Source organism: Quercus suber, unplaced genomic scaffold, assembly GCF_002906115.3.
Source record: "Quercus suber isolate HL8 unplaced genomic scaffold, Cork oak 2.0 scaffold_214, whole genome shotgun sequence".
NCBI classification, from domain to species: domain Eukaryota; kingdom Viridiplantae; phylum Streptophyta; class Magnoliopsida; order Fagales; family Fagaceae; genus Quercus; species Quercus suber.
This window is the reverse complement of record NW_027069672.1, coordinates 83928-100257: the sequence shown is the minus strand read 5'-3', so window position 1 is coordinate 100257 and position 16330 is coordinate 83928. Positions and strand designations below refer to the sequence as shown.

General features: G+C 31.7%; 1 protein-coding gene across 1 annotated transcript in view; it reads right to left on the bottom strand.

The window, feature by feature from the left end:
- Nucleotides 1–6506: 6506 nt before the first annotated feature.
- The window catches only part of LOC112015510 (transportin MOS14), a 29629-nt gene continuing 19805 nt past the window's right edge, over nt 6507–16330 (bottom strand). The window contains exons 16-21 of the mRNA XM_065779576.1: nt 15167–15354; nt 14972–15064; nt 12508–12695; nt 12263–12374; nt 11302–11485; nt 6507–7308 (exon numbers count right to left, since the gene is read on the bottom strand). Of these exons, the coding sequence (XP_065635648.1) occupies nt 6978–7308; nt 11302–11485; nt 12263–12374; nt 12508–12695; nt 14972–15064; nt 15167–15354 (1096 nt within the window). The 3' untranslated portion in view covers nt 6507–6977. The remainder of the gene's footprint in view (nt 7309–11301; nt 11486–12262; nt 12375–12507; nt 12696–14971; nt 15065–15166; nt 15355–16330) is intronic.

Below are 16330 nucleotides of genomic sequence, written 5' to 3'. Positions count from 1 at the left end.
AAGAGAATGGTGTGATTAGCTTAGGAAATTAATGAAAGATTAATGAGATAACAGTAAAATAAGTTAATGTAAACTTTTGAGTAAAGTAAAAAAAACCTTAATGAATGAGGTAAAAAAATGTTAAATGGAAAATTAGAGCGCCACTTGGCAAGACCTCATTACTTCCACATGAGATCTCTCTTTATATATATATATATATATATATTGATGATTATTCATTTATAACTTCTAATCACTAATCACATAGTCTCAAAAAACTTTATGATAGGACTTTATCATAGTACAAAATAAGCATAGATTTTTTTTTTTTTTTTAAAAGGATATTGCTATTGTGTTCATCCTTATAAGAATCATTATTTTTGACAATTTTTCTTTAATTCCTTTATAATTTATATATTGTGTTGGTTTAAATGAATTTTTTCTCAAGCTTTCAGAGGATGACTTTAAATAAGATGTTCAACTTTTATACGCCAAGCATTGACTATAAGTCTTGTACATGGAACAAATCAAGATAAAAAATAAGAATATGTCCATTTTGGTCGGCCTTAGCTTGATTTGTCTAGACATCAATTTTCTCTCTTGCGAAAGTCCACTTATTTTAGGCGAAGTTTCCTTGATTATTACTTGTATACAAAATTCCATGATCATTAAATTGGAATAGGAACCTTACTGACCTAACCATTTGGAATAGCATGAAATTTCTTCCCATCCATACTAATCTTGTGTACACCGAATTTTTTCTGCATCTCATAATGATACGTTGTGAAAAGGTGTATCCAAGTCCAACATGATTGAGAGTTGTAGTTGAGACTATGGCCCAAAGTTTTATTATTCAAACTTTGTGAGAAAAATTAAACATTCATTTGATGTAACAGAAGACTATGGAATTTGACACTGTATACACTGAGTTTGTTCTTGATGTTGTGAAATTCTTAGGTACTAAAAACACTAGTTTGATTAGTTGGCAAGTCATGTTCTTTAAGCATGAAAAGTCTACATGGAAAACTTTTGTGGTCTTGCAATAAATGTTTTGGAGAGAAAATGTTAACCCCTCATCCCATTGGGATCCCCCTATTTATACAAAGGAAAAAGGGTCAATATTCCTAAGTGTAACTTAGTTACATGGAATTTTTGTGCAGTTGTGCCTAGATTTCTTTTAAAATTTTAATTATAATTTTAAACTCTAATTTGGTGATTTTTATATGATTTTTGTGGTTTGATTTTGATTTAGTAAAGACATATTAGCAAAAGAAACGAAGGTAGAGCTATTGAAGAAATCTATACTTTCAGATTGGCAATTATCAATGGCAATGCTGCATTGTCATTTGTGGTTGTGGTATGAATAAGCGGTATGTTGTTTGGGCGACTAATTGAGGCAAAGCAATTAACCATATTAAAAGGATTAGCAACTTTTTTTCTTTCACCTTTACCATTTGTGGTATGTATATGCCTTTTTCACATATGCTCAAATGAAGTACCCGTTAGGATTTCTCTTAATTATGATAAACATATTATTTTTTTAAAGGATGTTCTATATTTATTGTTTTCCTTGAGCTAAAGCATTGCGATGGAGGTGTGGAGTGGATGGTTTTTTTTTTTTTTTTTTTTTTTGGTCCTTGAGTATTTTGGGTTGTTCAACTAGTAATGGCTCTTCTTAAGCTCCTAAAATTTTTGGTTTATTAATTTTGCTATCTATAACTTAATTCTTCTTTACCTAATAAAGTTTGGAATTTTTGTAAGTACATTTTTTTTTCAAGAAAATGAGTAGAAATCTCCCTTCATTCATGCTCATGTTAATATAATATTTGTATCTTTTGTAATACTCAATAAGTTGTTTACTCATTTTGTGAATTATCAATTGTAGTTAAAAAAAAAAAAAAAAGGTATAAACAAATACTATTCCATTAAACTAACGTGAAAAATTAAATCTATTAGATTAAAAAATGGACATGAAAATGAAAATTTCACAAAAAATTCTTAAATGGAATTAAAATAATTTTTACTCAATATTGTTTATCAAGCAATCATGTACTAACTAACACATTCCAATCATTACATGCATAATGAGATGATAAAATGGTTGTTCAATTTATTTAAGAAATGTGATCTAGCTAATAGAAATTAAAAAATACAATAACTTTCATGCGTAGTTATGAATTATACATTTACGTATATCTTATACATTTATGAGTTTTATTTATATAAATGTATTTATAAAATTAACAAAATTTATCATAAAACCTTCATTGTATTTTTTAAAATCACTACATAAAAATGAAAAGAAGTTTTTTTTCCCAAAAAATGTTCTCCAGTCATAATATTTACCAAAAAGAATCATACAAAAAAAAAAAAAAAATCGTGCAACGCACGGGCCAATAACCAATTTATATACATAATTAAAGTCAAAACTGAGAGAAAATCCAATTAAATTCTTAATTGGATTCCAATTACTGTCTAATTTTGTGCCATGCGTCCAATTTAAGGTTAAAAAAATAAAAATAAATAAAAAAAAAACATTGATTCCAAAAACTGATGGACTCACCATTCCAAATACATTGCAATATACTAACTTCTTCTTCTTCTTTTTTTTTTTTTTTTTGATGAGATAGTGGCTCTTTAAAAAGGGCATATATGAGATTGTGATTTCATGAACAACATGTAATCTATATATATAATAATAGGTGAAGTTGAAAGAAACTCAAATTAGAATTTCAAAGTAGAGTTTCAATTTTACAACATGTTTCCTAAATTATTTATTCTTAAAGAATTTTATTTCTTAATTTTATAATCAAATATGGAACCACATCATAAATATTCATTCAAATGAGTTATTAAGCACAAAAACATAAAGAGTGTATAATAAATGAATCGTAAAAAAAAAAAAAAAAAAAAAGTACTTCACAATAATAAATAAATAAATAAACATTGACAATTTATATTTTATACCTAATAATATCCTTACAAAATTTTCTAAAGAGTTAACAAAATATAAAAATGACTATCAATAGTATTTAAATTATATATATATATATATATAGGAATTATAGTATGCATATTATTGTATATCTTTTAGTGTATCCATGCATATGCATGGGGTTACAAGCTAGTTTTAAATAAAGTGATGGTAGGTTGCTATACATTTATATATTGGCGTCTAATTTTGCACCACGTGTCTTGTCTAATTTTTAAATTTGTGTGTCAAGTGAATAATTAAGTGCAAAAATCAAATAATCTAAATTCAATTAGATTTTAAATTGAATTTTAATTGGAGTTCAATTTTGCGCCATGTGTCCCATCTAATTTTTTAATTTTTGTAGCAAGTGAATTATTTAGTACAAAAACTGAAGAGTCTAGATCCAATTAGATTCTAAATCGTATATATAATTGTGATTGTTTTGAAATGTATTTGTGCATATGTACGGGGTTACACACTACTTTTATTAAATGGGTGTATAAATTTTTAAACACAAAATAGAAAAATAATTAGGAAATTGATTTATTACCTTGTTGACATGACACTAATTATATTCATTACCATGTTAGTTTACAAGATTTTTATAATATAATTGATAATAACTTTAACTTCTTAAAAAAAATGATAATGTAAAAAATTGACATTTGGCTTTTTGTTTTTTTGTTTTTAAATTTTAATTTTAAAATTAGGTAAATAGTATGTTTTTTAGATGACGTTCATGAGAACTTTAACTAAAAAGTCAAGACTTAAACCCCATTTGGTTGCTGAGAAAGCAAAGGAAAAGAAAAGAAAAGAAATTTTCATTTATGCTAATAAAATGACATCTCATTTACTTATGGAGATGCAATTAGTATATTTTCAAATATTTTATTTTATTTTTTAATTAAGGACACGTGGTAATTCAAAGGATAGCTTAGATGGCATAAAAATATTATTTTGATATTAATGTTAGATAAATAAATTCTTTTCATGTACCGCTTAATAATAAAGATTATTTTGACACAATATCAAAAGTTGAGAAACAAAATTGACACGTTTAAGATGTTAAAAACCATTTTGATACATAGTACAAGTGTTAAAGACTAAAACAGTAATCAAACATGTTTTTTACATATTTTTATTAAAGATTAAATTCTCTAAGGATGTAGTTTAAAACCCAAGTTTTACACCCTCTAATTCCAACATGTTACATCATCTTATCACGTATTAAATAATAAGCACAACCACACTCAATCAATTATAATACTCATCTGAAAATTCAATCAAATTGGGAGTTTATTAAGATATTACTAATTGTGGTATTATGTATTGAATTTTAAGTAAAAAGCTGATGTGACATCTCTTATTGGATAGTGTAAAATATGAATTTTACACCATATTCTTACCAAATTCAGACTCTTTTTATTAATATACTCAAAACATTTTTTTTATTAGCTAAATTTGAAAACTAATATCCTATTTGGTTGTAAGGGAGATGAAAAAGAAAGAAGAGAGGAAAAAGTAAGGGAAGAGAAGAAGAGAGAGTTGTACATAGAAGGATTGCATTAATACAATTTCTTCAAAAAAGAAAGGTTTTCTTTGAAAAAATAATGGGACTGTATGAAGGATTGTACTAAGAAAATTTCTAGAACACAAACTTTTCTCAAAATTATGGGTTGTGAGAAAAGTATGAAACTTCATCAAAAAATAAAAAGTATGAAATATTGGCCAATTTGTCAAATTGTGAATTCTCACTTTTTAATAGAAAACTGAAAAAGTGAAAATGTTTGGGACCATCATAGCACATATTGATATAGAAAAGCTTAATGAAAGAGGTAAAAAATGCTAAATGCAAAATTAGAGCACCACTTGGCAAGACCTCATATACTCCTGTATGATGTTTCTACTTTTATAAATATATTGATGTTTAGTGTGAGTTAGAGTTGTATTTTTACCAAATTGTCTTTTAATTTTGTCTCTATTTAAATATAGGGTTGTAGGACATTTTTGAAGTAAAAAAAAATAAGGATCCCAAACAGGGGAAGCCCTTTAAATAATAATATAGATAATTAAAAATAACAGGGGAAGCCCTTTAAATAATAATATAGATAATTAAAAATAGTAATATAACTTTTTGTAATCTTGGATGGAAAGGAATGAAGTGGACCGGATTGGATTGAATGGACCGAAGTGGATCGAATTGGACCAAATGGATCCATTGTACCCAAATGGACCGAAAGGACAAAAGTGGACTGAAGTAAAAAAAAAATATAGGTTGTCTTTTAGTTTTGTCTTTATTTAAATATAGGGTTGTAAGGAATTTTTGAAGTAAAAAAATAAGGATCTCAAACAGGGGAAGCTCCTTAAATAATAGTATAGATAATTAAAAATAGTAATATAACTTTTTGTATCTTGGATTGAAAGGAATGAAGTGGACAAGATTGGACTGAATGGACCGAAGTGGATCGAATTGGACGAAATGGATCCATTGGACCCAAATGAACCGTAAGAACAAAAGTGGACTGAAATAGAGCAGATTAGACATTTCTCGACTGAGTGGATCGAATTGGACTGAATAGATGCAATGGATGGAATTGACCAAAGTGGACCGAAATGGACCAAAGTGAATTGAATTTGAAGGCACGTATTATAGGCAAATTTACACGTTTACATACTATTTTATTTTTTTTGGGAAGTAAGTGATATACATTTATTGAAGTATTGTAAAACGGATTGAAAATAAAGCATCACAGTAAAGTTTTTTTTTTTTTTTTTTTTTTTTTTTAAGAATTTGGAATGTAATTTTTCATATATTTTTATTAGTCATTACAAAGCATTGAAAATACTACAATATTTCCCCATTAAAGCTTCGCCTTGCATGCAAAATTGTTAAACATAGGATTTTGTAGATATTGTGTATCATTTTGTTATATTTAGTATATACATGGTTAAACATACGATTTGTAACTTTTAATAAATAAGATCATCAAGAGTCGTGTGCCCTAGTGGTATTACCAATTCTTTGTACATGGATGTGAATCTCTCCTCCTCACTTGTAAGCGAAAATAACTTCAATAATTAAGGTCAGTGTTTAACTAGCTTAGTTTTCAGGATTTCCCCATTAGAACCATGGTCAGCAGAATGGGGAATCTAGTCTTGAAGCTCATAATGAACAATATCTAGGCATCCTAATATTGCGTAGAATGTGGCAAACCATTTAACTTCTTTTTAAGGTTTCAAAAGAAAATTTCATTAAAGGGATTATTATATCAAAATACAATCATCCTTGCACGAAAAGTGGTTTTAGGGTTTTAATAACGGGTGTAGCCGCGCAGGCATGCCATTAGTTTCCCTCTTTCCTTTGTTTTACTTCCCCAATAAACTAGGGTTGGAATTATTCATTTAGTACACCACACCAAATTGAGTTTCATATGTAGCTACACGTTGCACAGCAATAAAATAAAAACAAAAACGAACAGAATCAATTCTAAAAGGGACAAAAAGGTCTGTAATCTGTACATCGTTTTATGCAAGATCAATGATACACAGTATCTGCAATAGCTGGTAAATATGACCATTGATTTTTCCATTAATCAAACAAGAATGTGCAATGTAGAATGAGAGCAATAAGTATCATCACTTTTTTACATATTACATCCTCATCTCTAGCTGCTTCTTCACATAGAAATCTGATCCGAGCTAAAAAAGAAAAAATAGGAACTCAGAATAAATTATAATCAGATTCCGGAATATGTCAAAATTGGGGACATTATACTACTGTACAACACTACAAAGAATAATATACGTGGGGCATTCTCAAATACTCGCCCCAAGATTGACCAACCTTTAAAACAAGCCATCAATTTACAACAAATACAAAAGGTGCTGTCAGCTCCAGGATGAAGGCCCCCTCGATGACTCTTGAAGCTGCGGGCTGGATCAGCTGTATACAACATAACAGATGTTTTCTGCTACCATCAAGTCAAATTTGGGACATTCCGATGACAGAAGTTTTCTGCTACCATCAAGTCAAATTTGGGGCATTCCGATGACTATCAGCAAACTCACGGAGTAGACGCTTCAAAACTCTTCCCCCTTTCCCTTGCATATGCCCATAATTATTTTTCCCCCCATCACAGCTCTTGCTCTCAAGACAGTCTGAGGCAGCACCAGCAAGAGCCTTTAACCATACTGGCACTACAGATTCTGCTTCCCCCTGGTTTAGATATTCAACAGGAAGAGTATGCACCTGTATAACTAAAGCAGTCAAATAATCTGACACAGACAAGGAGAAACAAAGAATATCCACATTATCTTTCGAACAAGAGAATAGTGACAAAAGCAAGGCAGGGAGAGTGATAAAAGCAAAGCAGGGAGCCAGTTACAAGTAAATTCATAAAATGTTTCTCTTTTGGTAGAGGATATCAAGTTGAAACATCTTCAACTGCAGCACTAAGTATACCATAAATAAAGCTCCAGATTTAAAATATTCATGATAGATGGAACACAAATTTAGTGATAGATTTCATTAGAAAAGTTGAGTACATATATAACTGTGGATATACTTGCGTGTGTGTGTGTTGCCTATGGCACTTTCATGTGGCTCATTACAAACTCTAATTACAAAGAGAATGTCCCTCAGTAAACACAAACATGAAACATTTGTAGAGCTGTTTACTCGATCGCAGATATTTTTGCAACACCTCTAACAGAGAGACAAATAGTCAATTTTGTCAATAACAATGTTGTCCTTCCCTAGGTGTGTTAAGAAAACAATTTGGCTGATTTAATTTCTAATTAGCATATTTCCCCCAATTCCTATACAAAAGAGAATACAGCATATTCACTTTCAGGGGACACCCATTTGCCTTACTGATAATAGGTGTATCATGAATATACATCCATTGGAATACAGCTAAGAAGTTATTTTCTGTTCTTTCTTATAGGTTCACAAATGTGCGACAATCTTGCAACAATTAGCAGCAATTTGCAGTTTAAGTGAGAGAACAACCTGGAAGGCTAATCTTTCTTGGGAATCTTTGCATGGGTGGCTACACTCAGCGGTCTCTCTCTCTCTCTCTCTCTCTCTCTCTCTTTGTATGTGTGTGTGGGTCTGGGTTGTGGGGGAGGCACATGCACACTTCTGTGCCCATTTATATACATCCATGTGTGAATGTGAGTGGATTTGTACAGGCCGGCTTTGAGTACTCAAATCCAGCCAAGACCATTGGGTCAGTTTCACTTTGTAATTAAGGCCACTGAACCTACTAACCCAAAACTACTTTTCATATTGTGTTTATTAATCTTTAACAGTCTTATGATTTAGGAGTCATTCGGCTGAAAATTTGTATTTTAAAAAATAAAATGAAAAAACATATTGAAAATATTATGTTTCTGAAATTTATCTGAAAAAATGTGGCTCTTTGAAAAACGTGAGTTGAACTCATGGTTTCAAGATTTGAAATTGTGGGTTTAACTAACGAGTTTACTTGAAATGGTGAGTTCAATTATGTTTTTAGGTTGAAATCATGANGGTGTTGGGGGAGGCACATGCACACTTCTGTGCCCATTTATATACATCCATGTGTGAATGTGAGTGGATTTGTACAGGCCGGCTTTGAGTACTCAAATCCAGCCAAGACCATTGGGTCAGTTTCACTTTGGAATTAAGGCCACTGAACCTACTAAACCAAAACTACTTTTCATTTGTGTTTATTAATCTTTAACAGTCTTATGATTTAGGAGTCATTCGGCTGAAAATTTGTATTTTAAAAAATAAAATGAAAAAACATATTGAAAATATTATGTTTCTGAAATTTATCTGAAAAAATGTGGCTCTTTAAAAACGTGAGTTGAACTCATGGTTTCAAGATTGAAATTGTGGGTTTAACTAACGAGTTTACTTGAAATGGTGAGTTCACTTATGTTTTTAGGTTGAAATCATGAGTCCAACTCACAATCAAATCACTCTTGACATGTCAATCTAAAATGTGAGTTAATCTCAAGTACTACAAGTATATTCATGAGTTGAACCCAAGATTTCATCTCTTAAAGTGTGAGTTGGACTCACATATTTTAAAGTGTCAGTTTTTATATAAGTCTTAGAAACATAACATTTTCAACAACAACAAAATAATTTAAATGCAATTTTCAGCTAACCCTAAAATTTTGGGGTTATTTATGGCAATTTGATTTCACCATGTGATTTGCATTGTCCTCTTGATCTCTAAAATCGAGTGATCAACATTTGAAGTTACACCATAAATGAAAATTAGTCCCTTATCATTTAAAATTAGTATAAAAATTGAAGTTTTTAAAATATTTATCACATGACTAGCAATTTAAAAGTGTTTTAAGATGAAACAAAAGCCTCTATTATCTATGACAACCACACGGTAAGAACTTTAAATTTAACATCATAATTTGCAATAGTGGGCTATTTGCATTTAGAGTGAAAATTTGGGGTGATTGCTCAATTTTAAAGTTTAGGTGACATTGTGAATTTACCCATTAGTTTAGGATGGAAAATTACAATTCACCGTATGATTTATTATCAGGATGGATGTTTGAGTTTGTTCCTGCTATATAGTTCTGGTTCAGGTTAGTTGATTTGGAACCCAAGCAAACCGTTGTTTCTGGTTTTCTGGTTATGTTATGTAGCCAAGTGGCAAGTGGCATGGCCTACTGGTCCCTCTAAGAAGGCTTATCCATGCATAATATCATGAAAAATGGATACAAATTTTTGGATGCTGCTTAGTATTGGCAATAGGTCTGAGAAAGTATCTAAAAATGTCAAATTTAGATATTTGTACACTGTCGAAATAAGGAAATATGGCATATATGTTTGGAATAGATTCCATTTTGAGAGAGTTGAAAAAGCACTCTCTCGTTGAAAGGTTCTATACATCTGCCCTTTCTTAAGGCATTTCTTTAGACAAAGACTCCGTTTTTTCCTCTTTTGGATGGTTAATATTTCTCAGAACATGGAGTGCGAAATCAAACCCATGATTGAATTGAAATTGAGATACTGCTGCAAGTTCTTCCTCTCTGAATCAGATAACATCATATCTGAAGGAAGTTTACAATAAGTTCTTTGTAGAATGTTACACACAGGCATTCCAGTGAACCACGAACTGAAGTATCCATTACAGCACCGACTCATGTGATTAATATCCCTGTGAAACACTGGGGAGTGGTCTATACATCCATTTGTTTCAACAGAAAACAATTTTTGAAAAGTGAATCGTTTTCTGGAAAGCTGACTTTGTTTTCCTATGTTTGGTTGACGACCTTAAAAATGAGTCAAAAAACATTTTATGTTGTTTGGCTCCCACCAAAAATCATTAGTATTTCTTGCAATTCCGAATAATTATATGAACAAAAACATTACTTTCTTCCTAAACCATTAGCCTTCAGGTTTGAGGTAACCAGGGGAAAACTAACGATTTAAAACCCACACCATACACAAGGGTCCAGGCACACACGAGCTAGCAAGAGAAAATCAAACCAAAGATAATTACTCATATGACAAGAAAAGTCAAACCATGTGTTCAGAAAGGGGAAAAATCAATAAAAAAACAAAAAGGTATAAAAAGTGCAATATGGGGTGACTAACAAACTTTCAGAACTATTATTAAAAAAAAAAAAAAAAAAAGTCAGAACTTCAATATTGCCACTTAAACAAACTCGGATTAATTTTTTACAAGGAAAAAGACTATAGAGCATGGTTATCAGAGCTGTTCCAGACAGCAATCTGATCAAGAGATAAATAACCGGGTTTACAGTTTCACACATTCTTATTGGCACAGCGAACAGGCGTATAAATATTGTCTCTGTTACAAGCTTGAAGCCTTTCTGGAATAATAGTAATGGCAATACACTTGGAACCCTGGACTATAAGTTCAAGTCCTACTGCCCCCCCACATTTATTTTTCAAGTAATATAAACTAGTACCAGATTCCAAATAGTCCAATTGCCACCATTCAACTGTAGATTGTTTAGTTCATATGAATTAATCCAGGTTTCAGTCTCTAAATGGTCATATTGAGGATGCAAACAAGATAGAGGCTTGAGGCAGAGCTTCTCCTGTTTCACAGTTGGGTCTGGTCTAGGTTTGATAATACTGGACTTGAGCCCAAATATAATTAAAAAAATAAATCCCAAGAAAATATAATATTTTGCTTATAGATAATGAAAAAATGAAACTTCAATCTTCACCTGAGCACTTAATCACTTTCTGTCTGCTTTTACTGCGTTAATTGAACTCCATACTATAATACAAAACCTTTCATAAATGCAATACAATAGACACATGGATAAATACTACTTTTTACTCTATGCATGTCTATGTAATGCAATTAAGAGTTGTATTTACCCGAGACATTGCTGAAACGCCAAGTAAAGCATACACCACATTTGATACAAGGCCCTCGCCACTATGATATATGATCTGAATTGCTATGGCACTGAATGATCCTTCGGAAATGCAAGTTAGGCACTCCAATAAAGAGGCCAGGCCCGCATCCAAGAAACCTAGAAAGCTCAATAAAATTAGAGTTGAAACACCTCATCTTAACAAAATTTTAAATCAACTCAAAAATCCAAAGAGATAAACATTCAACAAAGGCACATACCCATTCAATATAGTTATCAACCATACTGTAGAAAACTTTTTTTTTTCTCTCTTTTTTGACAGGTAAAAGAACAAATAATAGAAACACACTTTTTAGTGACTAGAAAAGGTCGATTACATATTATTAAGAACACTTAGGGAAAATAACAGAAACCATCTGTGAACTGCAAGTTTAGTGGACTGCTTTAAGTTTTAAACAAATAAGTGATAAAAAGCAGCATTTGTCTATCAACTTTATTCTCTGCCTTAAACTGCTGGGATATCAGACATATACAAAGAAACACCACAGAAAGCAGCTACAGACAAAGAAGTAAGTATTACAGCCACAAACAAAATGTGGATCCATCAGTTTCAACACTAAGGATGTGGATCACATATAACTTAGTGTTAACATGAGCCAGTACTTTAAGTGAGAAAGTGGAGCAAAATCCAATAGTACATAGATATAGTTTGAGTAAAGAAAATTGACTTATTATGCCTCAACTAAATATAGTTTTAAAAACACAAAAATGTTAATGCACATTTTGTTTGCTGGAAAGAAAGCTGAGCTACAATGCAATACATGTCTTTTCTGGCTTTCTCAGGTATTATAATAGCAGGGGGAAAGTAAACAAGATTTAAAAGTAAAAATAAAAAATAAAATTAAAGAAAGAAAGAAAACCATCCAATATGCTTACAAGACAAATATGACATTGCAGCTAGTGCTGCCCCACGATGCATAGCTGTGCAACATATAGCTGCCTTTTGGAAGGAAACTTCAAGAAGTGAACTGGATGCAGCCAGTACTTCCTGTAAACATCAAATAAGTGAAAATCTCAATGAAATAATTATTTATACAATCCTTTCAATTTCTAGAACTATATGAAAGGAAATTTTTTTCTTTTGGAAAAAGTAAATCAATAAAAATAAAGATTTACAAAACCTTAGGAGAGCCCCGAACGAATGTGGATGCAAAGTTTGTGTAGGCCTCCACTAGATCAGGTTCTTGGTCACATATATACGAAGAATTAAGAGCCACTACCGATACTGCATATGTAAATCTTTCAAAAGTGGTGACAAAAAGAGGTCCATAGTCCTCCCTGTGACCAAATTCTTCAATGACAACAGAAGCTGAAAATGATGGTCCCAAAGAGAAAGGAAGGGAAAGTAAGTAGTCTAGTTGTTCATTGCATTCAACAAAGAAGCAGCTAACATGACCAAATAATTTAACTATTTCTGCAAACCATGCACCTACTATCTTAGAAAATGTCTACATTGAATTATTGACAAGGCATGATATACTTAGAGTTACTTCTTGTTATATTTTACATTGGCATAAGGGTATTCTTATAATCATTCAATAAAGCCCAAATATAAATATTTGCAAAGGTGGGACTGGTTAACACAGCCCCAAACCTTTTCTCAAATATCTCTCTCCATTTTTCTTCTCTCATTTAACCCTAATATCAAACCCCAATTTTCGTTAAAGCAATCTGGAGATAGTTATCAGATATCAAAGGGCGCTTGTCAACACCACCACAGACCTAGGTCTGGCAACCACATGGTTTGGTTCACCTCTCTCTCAGTGATTATTGTTTCTATCTTACAATGATTTTTCAATTTACTAGCCTTATATATATATGTGTGTGTGTGTGTGATTTTGAAGATTGTTTGCTGATTTATAAAGTTTTTTTTTTTTTGGGTGGATTTTAGAAGTTCAGTCTTCACCAATTCACATTACAGAGCGTTTTTTGTTTGCTGAGTTGTTGAAATTGAATTTGTTTTAAAACTTAAGGAGTTCAGCCCGTGTACTTATCAAAAAATTGGAGTATAGCTCATACAGGGATTGAAGTTCTGGAGTGGTTGATTGCAATCTTGACTCTTGGTGTTCATCTGTTGGTTAATTGATGAAGCTGGTATTGTTTTCTTCTCTTTTATGGGTTTGGATCCAGTCCACTTAATTGATTATTAGCTGGCCAAATTTCAATAGAGTTCTACCTTGACTTAGTTGTATTTGACATGACTGAAGAAAATTATATACTCATGGCTAAGTGAAAACATAGTGATGATATGCTTAAATCTATTTCTTCAAAAAAAGTTAAATGCATTTAATATGACTAAAGAAAATCTATGGTCATGGCTAACTGAAAACATCACTACTGAAGGAGATGATATGCTTAAATCTATTCCTTTGAAGAAGTTAAATGGTATATATTATCTGGGTTTGGCACATGTCGTGAAAATATTTCTCTGAGACAACCAAACATTGAAATATTTGATAGATAACCCCTCAAAAGAAAGACTGAATTGGATGAGTGAGGATTCAATTGGAAAAATTAGAAGAAAACATAAGGGATATATAAGATTGTCATGTGGTATTATAGCTAAGATTTATAAAGTTTTTTTTTTTTTTTTTTTGGGGGTGGATTTTAGAAGTTCAGTCTTCACCAATTCACATTACAGAGCGTTTTTTGTTTGCTGAGTTGTTGAAATTGAATTTGTTTTAAAACTTAAGGAGTTCAGCCCGTGTACCTATCAAAAAATTGGAATATAGCTCATACAGGGATTGAAGTTCTGGAGTGGTTGATTGCAATCTTGACTCTTGGTGTTCATCTGTTGGTTAATTGATGAAGCTGGTATTGTTTTCTTCTCTTTTATGGGTTTGGATCCAGTCCACTTAATTGATTATTAGCTGGCCAAATTTCGATAGAGTTCTACCTTGACTTAGTTGTATTTGACATGACTGAAGAAAATTATATACTCATGGCTAAGTGAAAACATCACTGCTGAAGGATGATGATATGCTTAAATCTATTTCTTCAAAAAAAGTTAAATGCATTTAATATGACTAAAGAAAATCTATGGTCATGGCTAACTGAAAACATCACTACTGAAGGAGATGATATGCTTAAATCTATTCCTTTGAAGAAGTTAAATGGTATATATTATCTGGGTTTGGCACATGTCGTGAAAATATTTCTCTGAGACAACCAAACGTTGAAATATTTGATAGATAACCCCTCAAAAGAAAGACTGAATTGGATGAGTGAGGATTCAATTGGAAAAATTAGAAGAAAACATAAGGGATATATAAGATTGTCATGTGGTATTATAGCTAAAGAAGGATTTATACTAAGACATAAGGAAAAGACTCATAAATATAGTGAGAGATAATAATGAAATGCAAAAGTTCAATAAAAAATGGCAGCAATTAACATCAACCTTTGCAGGGACATCAAGCATATAATGATTATAATATGCCTATATGTCATTTATCATGTACAATGTAATGCATTTAGACACCGTAATGTTCAATTATTACGAAAGACAAACCTTTCATAAAAACTGAAGATACTATAAAACTAAATTTCACTGCTTTCAAATCACCATAGACCAAAATACCCTACCTGTTCTAATGTAGCATTCATGACTTTGGAATGACAAAAAGTTAGTCGATAGGCAATCTAGTACTTTGGGCAGTACCGCCACGAAATGCTGTCCTGCAGATAAAACCAATTCAGGGTTCTATACATATTTTGTGATGAGAATTGAGAAGACACCATGACCAGTAAGAAAGTCACAATTACCGTCTTTAATCATACCTGAAGACTGAACTGCTTGTGAAAGGGCCCGGCAAGCTGCCGCAGCTAAATTACCATTCTCCAAGTGTCCAGACATAAAAAGCTTCTCTAGCATGGGCCAAAATACTGTGAGAAGAGCTAGTATGGGATCATCTGCAGAAGGCCCAGTAGGCAAAGACGTTCCAAGATGACTGAATACAGTTCCCATCCTGAAATGAAACAAATAGTCATGAGAGCTGGAGAAGAAGATATTGTATAATTTTGATGCGGAGATAATAATTGTTTAAACAAGGAAAATAGCATATCAAGCATTCACATTAGCTTGGCCAAAAATTTCTGTTTATTTTAGCATAAGAACCTACTTTTTTCTGTTTTTCATACTCACTTTTCAAAATATTCCACATCAGATTATCTATTTCACACTACATTCATTAAAATATCAAAATTTCTTAATTTTTTTTAATTGTTTCTCTTTCTTCATCCTCAGGACACATAAGGAAATAATAAAAAAATAAATGCAAAATGAATCAACAGGTTAGTTAGGGTTGTCCACATATGTAATTTTTCAATCCATTCTAATCTATCTATAGTCATACTCTCTGTCACTCTCTTAATTGCCATGTCTCTTCTTATTACTTTTACTAAGCGTTTGTCCACTCAAAAAGAGTCTAGAGAAGAGCTCTCTTAATTGCCATGTCTTTTTTTATTACTTGTAATAAGCATTTGTCCACTCGAAAAGAGTATAGAGAAGAGCTGCTTCAAGTCATGAATTGATCTCTCATCTCCTTCAAAAGTACAAGCATTTGTTTCTCTCCAAATACTCCATGAGGCACTGAGGGATCATGGTCTAAATTTTTGCAGATCTGTACCTGTTGAATTTGTGTGACCAGCTAGCTAGAAGATCCACAACCCCACTCGGCATCACCCACTGCAACCCAATGTTAAAAGCGCGCTTAAAGCGCAAAGCGCAGAGCCCTTGGGGCTTTTTCCCTCTAAAGCGAAGCGCCCTCACAAAAGCGTGCTTTAAGCGCGCTTTTTTGAGCTTTTTTATTAAGTGCAAAGCACGGTTTTTTGAGCTTTTTGTATTTTTTTTTTTTTTTAAAAAAAAATCCTGATTTGATTTTTAGCCATTAGATCTAAATATGTTTGATATAAGCCATTGATTTAATATATAAAAACTAATAG